This window comes from Engraulis encrasicolus, chromosome 3, assembly GCF_034702125.1.
Source record: "Engraulis encrasicolus isolate BLACKSEA-1 chromosome 3, IST_EnEncr_1.0, whole genome shotgun sequence".
Classification (NCBI taxonomy): domain Eukaryota; kingdom Metazoa; phylum Chordata; class Actinopteri; order Clupeiformes; family Engraulidae; genus Engraulis; species Engraulis encrasicolus.
The window spans coordinates 26,101,140-26,111,088 of record NC_085859.1 but is presented as its reverse complement, the minus strand read 5'-3'; the positions used below and the strand labels follow the sequence as shown (position 1 = coordinate 26,111,088).

The window sequence follows — 9,949 nt, the reverse complement described above, 5'->3', positions numbered from 1 at the left end:
AGAGCTCGCTAACAACGCGTCAACTAAACTTCTAGGTGAAAGTGTTGATGTTTTATGACCGAAAAAGCCTCCTACACTCTAATCTCTAGAGTGGCGGAACCTTGGTTCATGAAGGTTCCACCATGTTTTTCAATGGGGACCCAGGCTTTCACAAAATCGCCAAAAACGGGAAAACGACAAGAGACACGGAAAAGCCTATTAATATACGCGATCTCCAAGCCGAGCCGGTCGTTTTAGTGTTTGAACGGTGTCTCTATCTCGAAAGGCCTAGGAGGATATCCATTTTCTATTTTTGCTGCCCCTGCACAAGAACGATAATAATAAATAATAATAAAACAGGACTTAGAGATTACTATAAACGGGCCTTGCTCTGCAAGGGCCATGCTCTGCATGGTCCTTGCTCCGCAAGCCCGCTTAATAAAAGTCAGCTTGCAATCAGTCTGTAGGACTACAGTCAGAGACTTGCATACCAGGGGTGCCGACAGGGGGGACAAAGGGGAAAGTTGTCCTGGGCCCAGGGAAAGAGGGGACCCAAAACCGGGTCCCCATTACATTGTATTTATTGGGCTGGGGTGGCCCTTTGAGCGGCCCTGTGCATAGCAATACATAAATACCAGAGACAGGGCCCACACAGAACATCTAATTAAGCCTTGTAATCCGCCCGTGCTGTGTTGAGCTTGACCTGAGCATTTCATAATAACTAAACAAACAAACAAACAAAAAAACAGGCAGGCAAGCTTAAAAGCAGCTTACCTCGTTGGAGTACACATTGCCAGTGACCTTATTGGCAACAATGTGCGAGTTGTTAGTGAAGACGGTGTACAGAACAGGGCAGTGGTATTTGCCTGCAGAATGAAGGCAGAAATCATGAATACTACGTAACGGGACGTGTGTGTGTGTCAAATGTCATGCATCACTCGTCTGTAGTACCTTCATTGTTCTTGGCGACGTTCAGCTTGATCAGGGCCTTTGCTTCCAGTTTCTATTCGGACACACACACACACACACACACACACACACACACACACACACACACACACACACACACACACACACAGACACACACACACACACACACACACACACACACACACACACACACACACACACACACACACACACACACACACACACACACACACACACACACACACACACACACACACGCACACAGAAGAGAATTCCGTTGTTGAGGGAGGAGACCAACACAATTTAACACATCAAACCCTTAAGAAGATTGGACACTTGGCAGCCATCTTCCAGTAAGCTAATTGTCCTTCATTTGACAGGCATTTCATTGGCGTGCAGAGAGACTCGAGGGATACACACACACTCACACACAAACATGCATGTACACACACGCGCATGCAAACACATGTACACACAGACACATAAGCGTTCGCCAGCTCGCTCACTCACTCACGCGCACACAGAGCGCCGATTCATTACAGAGCCAAGGAGCGAAGAATTCCAGCGAGGCCGGCCTTCTATTCCCTCAAAGGGCCTATATCAACAACCATCCGATCAGGCCGCAGATTAAAGCTCGCCAGCCTCTGCTCCCAGCTCCGCCATCCTTCAGTTACTGTGCAGTGCAGCAGCATGAAAAACTATGTCAGCTGTGAAAACATAAGCAAGCAGCACTAGCTGAAGGCCTAAAGAGGTTTCTCCTCCTCCTCCTCCTCCTCTACCACCTCCTCCTCCTCCTCCACCTCCACCTCCACGGTATGCAATTGACACTGCACTCTTTATACGTTTACTTTGTTTTTTAGTTTTTTTTTTTTAAAAACATTGTTTTTCTGCACAGTCATGTCCCTCAACAAAAAACAAAACAAAAAAACCCAACTTCAATGATGCTTTTCTGGCATTACATCTATAAAGTCCCTCCCAGAGGTGAAATCTTTAGTCATCCATACTATAGGTGACATTGACATCAACGAGAAGCTATCATACTGTACTCTCTGGCGGCACACAAAGTTTTATAATACATGGCACTGCACTTTTTTTGTGAAAATATGCATGCTCATTTTCCAACTCTCTTAAAGGGAGAATACCATTACACAGGGTATATACACCAATCTTGAAGTCAAATTTACTACCATTTAATACCCTTTTTCACTACCTTTAGATTTTTTTTTACAACCATCACGACACTCCGATGCGAGTATTAACAAGACATCTTTTGTAATTTCTACCTCCTTAACATTACATTACACTTTAATTTTTTGCAAAGACGCACGAAAGGAAGCAGTGCGGCGGGACGGTACCATGCAGGGTACCTCAGTGATGGAGGAGGATGGGGGAGAGCACTGGTAAATTACTCCCCCCATCAACCTGGCAGGTTGGCAACCTGACGCCCTAACCACATAGGCCTACCCATGATTGCCCTCAGATACAGAATCAATCAATTTTTTTTGTCAAAATGGTACAACAACAAAAAAAATAACACCTCATTTTTCAAAAAATAATACCTTTTGAGCAAATTTACAACTTTCAAGGCCATTAAATTTTGGCTTTTTAACTTATCACCTTTTAATACTTTTTAAAACCCTGCATACACCCTGTTACAACTCTTGAATCTATTCAGCTGATCTCCGGGTTTCGCAGGAATGCTTTAGCCTTTAGCTTAACATTAATCATTGAGCCGGATTAGATTTGTAGCCCCCTTATTACAAGATATGCTGACAAACAGAATAGAACGCAATGGTTTAACTCTTAAGGAAGTCAGGAAATGTTCTTATTGTGTTATACCAATGCTACACTACACTTACAGTAACAGGGGTGGAAGTTTTTTAGGGAAGGGATATTAGTTACAATCCCTGGAGAAATATAGATTTAGATGCCTTGCTTAACACCTTAAAGTGATACTTTACCATTTTTGGAAATAAACTTATTTTACACCTCCCCTCGAGTTAAAAGATTGAGCTTTACCTTTCTCCTGTACTTTCAACTGTTCTCCGAGTATGGCATTGCAAATCTTACCTCCAAGCTAGCAGTTAACATTGAGTCCTACGAGACCAGCTACCCACCAAGGAGAAAGGTAAAACTAATAATTTAACTCAAGGGGAGGTGTAAAATAAGCTTGCTTCCAAAAATGGTACAGTATCATTTTTTAACTATTAGGCCACTCAACTCCACCCCACTGGTTTCCCAAAAGTGGGGTGTTCCCTGTGAAATGGTGCATCTCCAATGCCTCCACCCACCTGTGTTAGCCAGATGCTGATGCAGGCTATACTAGGCCACCCAGACCAACACCACACATGCAGACCAGATTTAACCCCACTCAGCCAGGCACCACCAAGGCAGTGGCTTGACCCTTTTGTTCCCCAAGACTGACCCAGTCAACTCACTGACTGACGAATTGAACAAATGCACTTTCCCCTCAGCTCACCATTACCACTTACAGTAAGTTGCACCTTCTATGTGCATCCATGTGCGCTTCCATGCGAGCGACTTCCATGAGAATTCAGAGATATAGAGCTCAATGTGTAGGAGGTTCATGGAGAATTCCAGGACCTTGCAAAGAGCAATTATGGTGCGTTCAAGGAAACATAGTACAAAATAAAGTTACAATATCTTATCTATAGCTGACTAGAGAGGTGTGGAAAGTGGAATTTAGATCAGTGCATTGCATGGAACAAAGACAGGGTGGTGGGGTGAATGGTTACTGTCTACAGCAGTGCTGTTCCACTTGAGTACCAAGATGGACAAATGGAAAACATTTATTTTTCAGGGGGGCACATAAAATGGGACAGAATCAATGTCAGGTCAGTCACTGGGCTGCTTAACGGGCGGCATCTGGCCAGCGGGCCGCTAGTAGAACAGGCCTGTTCTCTAGTGTAAATCTGGCAGTGCCCAAGCTCTTTTTCCTGGCCTGCTCCAGTCAACTCAATGACTGACTAACTGACCAACTGACGCGTTCAGTGGCTCATGGAAAAACAACAACATTTGACTGGTCTGGATATGGGTCCACAACACATCCCACAGCTCCAGACAGACTGGATGCACTCCAACAAAACTTCTCAAGGGTAATAGGAATCACTTCCTACACTGTGCGCGTGCTTGCATGACAGAGAGAGAGAGAGAGAGAGAGAGAGAGAGAGAGAGAGAGAGAGAGAGAGAGAGAGAGAGAGAGAGAGAGAGAGAGAAAGAATGAGAGAGAAAGAATGAGAGAGACAGAGAGAGAGTGACAGAGAGAGACAAAGAGAGAGAGAGAGAGAGAGAGAGACAGAGAGACTTGCAGCGAACACCACAGGAGGTCTGAGTTTTCAGGGGTGTGCCAAAGAATGAACCAATGACGTCTGACTTGTTGTTTTTACTGTAAGAATACCAGCCAATCAGTGATCTCCATCTCCCCATCAGTAACGTGCACGCACAAGCCACTTAAGTGTTCCAGAACGTTCTGAAGTTCTGGGGAGAGGTCTTGATTGAATTAGTGTTCATGAGATCGGGGAGAGAGGAAAGGGGGGGTGCATGTTCCTTTTCTACTACACGGAGGAACTGATTGGACTGCATTCGTCATGGTTGTTGTTGTTGTAGTCGACGATGAGACAAGAGGCTCAGACCACTGGCAGATGGTGGATATCCCAAGACGCATCACTATAAGGCATTTCCTGGAACTGTGATTGCATGAGCCAGGGGCCACAAATGATTACATTATTACATTACATTACACGTAGCTGAAACATTTTTTATCCAAAGCGACTTACAGATATGATGGAATATTGGTTGCAATCCCTGGAGCAATGAGGGTTTAGGTGCCTTGCTCAAGGGCACTTCAGTCATGGATGGAGGTGTAGGGAGTGGTAAGGGCAGGATATGAACATGCAATCCTGTGATTCACAGTCCATTACACCACAGTCCATAGACCATTACACCACAGCTAATTAAGTATACAACAACGGCCAGTTTGAACAACACCACACTGTAATGCAGACATATGAATGGCAATACCATTCAAATATACGAACGACACCACACTGTAAGCAATGCAAAAGTCATGCCCACTTGCATTTTTTATCTTTGACCCGAGTTAGTGAGCACCAGCACGGGAACAGAAGGCCTCAATTCGATTTGCACACTAACGAGGAAAACTGAATGAGAAAAGGTGATTCATGTGACCAAGCAATAGGCTGGATTAAGCCAGAGGTGATATGCTATGTGATAAGGTAGATATGCTTCATAAGGTCTCACGGGGTTCATAGCATTTCTTCCGGAATCAATGTGACTTAAAGAAAGCCCAACTGGGAAACTCCAACTCCCATTGTCATTGTGACACAGCACTCCACAGCACACAAGTGTTCACTGCACACTACGAGATTGTATTTATGCCTCACCAGTGCAAGGAGGCAGCCCCTAATGGCGCCCCAAGAGAGCAGTATGGCAGGACGGTACCATGCTCAGGGTACCTCAGTCATGGAGGAGGATGGGGGAGATGACTGGTTAATTACTCCACCCACCAACCTGGCAGGTTGGCAACCTGACGCCCTAACCACATAGGCCTACCCATGATTGCCCTCAGATACCTGGTGGGTCGGGAGATGAACCAGCAACCTTTTGGCTACAAGTCTGACGCCCTAATCACTTACCTATGACTGCCCCTTAAAGCTATAAGCTTCCATCCTATGGCCCCCTGTAGGAGACTAAGAGACTAGGGGAATAAATGGGAGTTCAATAGAATGTCACACCCATTTAGAAGACCTGGGGCCTCATTTATCATCAGTTCGTAGAATGTCTTCTAAATTGTGTCTTAGGAGTGAAATTTAGAATGTTCGCAAGTACAGAAAAATCGGGATTTATCAAACGTGCGTTGGCTGCTCCTACGCACACGTCTGCATGATAAATCCCACACCTTCCAAATCACTGTGCACGCGCGCATTCGGGGTAATTAGCATCCCGAAACGCCTCCAAGTAACCGTATATGGTATTAAAATATATTCAAATGCCATGTTAATTCGAAGGCGCCACCCTGTTCGACACACACGAATACACGCGGACACACGGGGCAGTCGAAGCGCTGGCGGGAAGTGCGGAGATAGAACCATTTCTGTGGCAGAAGTGGAGGTGCTCTCGACAGGAGGAGGACCGTGTTTCAAAATAAGTAGGCTAAAAGGAGACACACATGAACGAAAACACTGTAAAATAGCACACTGTCATACATTGTCATTCAAAGCAAACTATAGCTTGCACGGTCAATATTATTTGCAATTTCGTGTTTCTTCCACTCGCACGCATGGTCTGAGGTGTGCGTAGATTTAGGCACATTTCTACGTTCAAGTACATGTTCATAAATCCCACACTTTGCTCAGGAATGATCGCACGCACGCTTTACGCACAGATCTGTGCCTAAGAACGCTTGATAAATGAGGCCCCTGGACTTGATCCCACTTTGTTGCAATGGTGGTGACACGTGGCTGGGTTTACCTTGCGTATCATTCATTCATGGATTTCCCTCGGGGATAAATAAAGTTCAAGTCTATATTGAAAATCTTCAGTTTATCTATGACAATCCAGTAGTGAGTAGTGAGCTTGGGAATAGGAGGTCCCAATCTATTTAGCCCAGTAAAAGAGAAGAAAGGTCATCTATGTGACCAAGCAATAGGTTGCATGAAGCCTCTGCAATCATGTTAAACTCCTGTAGTGTAACTAAAAAGGGGGGGGGGGGTTGTGCATGAGGCAACAACTACAGTATGTGCATGGCATGAGGCAGCTCTGCAGCTCTCTGTCTCCCTCCATCAACTCACTTAAAACATTCCTGTATAAATCTTCCTCAGACAGAGGGCTTAAACTTCAGTTTCTAAAACCACAATGTGCAAGTTAACATGTGGCCATTTTTTTTTAGCATTTCTTATTTCCAAAATGTATGCTGCCCATTCACAAATGCTATCTTTTTTCATGAGTATTTTCCACCACCATCAATTTCTGGGAATTCATGACTGGGAAAATTGCCCGGCCTCGACATAAAAGGTGGATCTCCTCCATGTCTGCCATTCTGAATTTCCAGTAATAGACATCTTCAGCCGTAACACTTACTGTACTTTGGTCAGAAAAGTAAATGTCAGTTTAATTATTAGTAAATATTCATTAAAAGATCAAATTTTAGGATGGGAGGCATAGATTTTGAAAAGGAACAACTGTATACACTCTACCTTTAACATTTTGCCAAATCTTTAGCGAGAAGGTCTTGAGGTCACATTCACCTGCACCTGGAAGAGTTTGGGTGGGAGACTGAAAAAAAAAGTTCCCCTGCACCCTCCCTCATCTATGGATACGGCAACCCCACAGGACTACAACCTTCACCTTGACAAAGACACACTGCATAAAATCATTGGCAAAATCTCATGTAAATACACAGGGATAGTCCGACTGACATCATCTCAGACAAACTTAAACAATTGAGCAAAGACCTGCTATATGCACAAATATAGCCCTAAGAGACTAGGGGAATAAATGGGAGTTCAATAGAATGTTGAAAAAGGTAGGTCTGCACACTGCCGATCAGCTCCAAAAATAAACTTTATTATTTAAAAAGCAACGCTTCGATTACGCTGGATCTCCATCAGGCATAGCAGTTCAATAGAATGTCACACCCATTTAGAAGACTTGGACTTGGACACCCCATAGCAACAATAAATCAGATCTGCACAGAGCCACGGTCAGATGTGCCGATCCCGGGTTTAGAAAGTAAAAGCCCTTCCACAAATTTGATCCAACCAGCTGTGAATCAGCTGATCCTAATGAGTATTCAAGAGAGGTAGACCAGAAAATTAGGAAACTCACCTGTCACAAAGAAAGAAAGAAAGAAAGAAAGAAAGAAAGAAAGAAAGAAAGACAGAAAGAAAGAAAGAAAGAAAGAAAGAAAGAAAGAAAGAAAGAAAGAAAGAAAGAAAGAAAGAAAGAAAGAAAGAAAGAAAGAAAGAAAGAAAGAAAGAAAGAAAGAAAGAAAGAAATCATATTTGGCAGACCCAAACATCACTTCAGAAGGATGGTACCTGCTTGAGTGAGGCTGAAGCTGTGGTCTGGACTGACTAATTCTACTGTCTCAAAGGCTCTATTGCTATGCTCTGAAAAACTAGCCCTGGAGGATATAGCAATTCGGAGTGCATACGTATCAAGCTCTCTCTCGCTCTATGTGTATGTGTGTGTGTGTATGTGTGTGTGTGTGTGTGTGTGTGTGTGTGTGTGTGTGTGTGTGTGTGTGTGTGTGTGTGTGTGTGTGTGTGTGTGTGTGTGTGTGTGTGTGTGTGTGTGTGTGTGTGTGTGTGTGTGTGTGTGTGTGTGTGTGTGCTTCATATTTCCCTTTTTCGTGTGTAATAGGACAACCCAGAGAGGTCATCCTCCTTGGTCTGAACTGACACTGCGTGATGGTGTCAGAAGGAGAGCGCGCGCGAGAGAGAGAGAGAGAGAGAGAGAGAGAGAGAGAGAGAGAGAGAGAGAGAGAGAGAGAGAGAGAGAGAGAGAGAGAGAGAGAGAGAGAGAGAGAGAGAGAGAGAGAGAGAGAGAGAGAGAGAGAGAGAGAGATACCGGTATCTGCTTTTCTGCAGGCAGTCATGTTTCTGGGCTATGCTTGAATGGCAAACATCACCAGGCTTTAGGCTTTTTTGGGGGAAAAAAAGAAAAGGAAAAAGGCCAGGATGCAAGCAGGCTGGGTTAAGGCCCTGGCACAGACTGCGGTGGTGACTTCAGTTTTCGTTGTGAATTTATGGCCAACAAATGAGTGTGGTGAGCAAATATTAATGAAGTGCATATGCGAGTGAATTGCCCTAACCCTTCTTAGAACTTGCGAAGACTCTACTTGCTTAGTTCCAAGATGGCACATAGAAATATGGAGGGTGGACTACCACTCATGGACAAAACAGTTTAAAGCCAAAACAGTGACATGAAACAAGCTCTGCAGCTTAGAAGCGAAGCAGATATAAACAACGACCTGTCTCATGCAGAAAGTAATGATGTGCAAGTTTATGTCAGGATGCCACCGGATGCAACCTGTACATGTTTTACAAATGCACTGAATCGGAACTTCACGTGATAAAGACCCGTAGGAATCCTCAGAATCGGTGGGTAACATGTCACATAGTGAACTTTAACACACACAAAAATCCATGCTTGGCCTGCATAGAGAACTGGGGCAATATGTTAAGAGTTAGAGGATTAACATGTTCTGTACACAGGGCCATGGCTACTGTAATCACTATAATGCATATGCCCACTGAGGCATTCACAAGCCTTGTAAAGCCATGTTAGAGGCTTCACCCACTTCCACTTGTGCCACAAAAAGGTCCGTGGAAAGCGGCCTTTTACACAAAGGGGTTTGATTTTGAGACACCACTTTAATCTCATATCCTTGTTAGAATGCAAGTCTACAGTGGCATTTGCTGAGGAAGCCAATACATGCATTGATTGCTACCGAGCAACCCTGCTTTGCATATTTTTCAAAAATAAATCGTGCACCACACACGCAATAGTATTTCCAGTATCTGAGAGAGCAGAGATGAAAAGGCTCTGACGATTTATTCTAAGAGACAGACTCAGAAGATGTAGAAATAGCATTTAAATGGAGCAGGGAGTTACATAATCTATTGCTCTTCTACTCAATGAATGACTAGAAATGGATTGAGCGCTGGTCTGTTGCCCCCTCTAGTGTTTGATGTGGTAAACTGCAGCTTTTTCTCATGAATAATCGCTTTACACAACACCAACTGTGTCTTGAAAAAAATGAAAAAGCTACTGTGACACTTTTAAAGTGTAAATCATAAATCATGCATTTCCAACCAGGTTATTAAACAGCAAAGTAATTGTTTGTAATGACATACCTCTCCAGTGATTGGGTTTGTCCCATACTTCTTTATCCATGGCACTATGCTCCTGGAGAGAGAGCGAGAGAGAGAGCGAGAGAGAGAGCGAGAGAGAGAGCGAGAGAGCGAGAGAGAGAGAGAGAGAGAGAGAGAGAGAG

The 9,949-nt window shown here is 44.1% G+C and overlaps 1 protein-coding gene across 1 annotated transcript in view; it reads right to left on the bottom strand.

Moving 5' to 3' along the window:
* Positions 1-9,949, bottom strand: part of ppil2 (peptidylprolyl isomerase (cyclophilin)-like 2) — an 85,908-nt gene that overhangs the window by 70,431 nt on the left and 5,528 nt on the right. The window contains exons 5-7 of the mRNA XM_063194397.1: positions 9,810-9,861; positions 931-982; positions 754-845 (exon numbers count right to left, since the gene is read on the bottom strand). Of these exons, the coding sequence (XP_063050467.1) occupies positions 754-845; positions 931-982; positions 9,810-9,861 (196 nt within the window). The remainder of the gene's footprint in view (positions 1-753; positions 846-930; positions 983-9,809; positions 9,862-9,949) is intronic.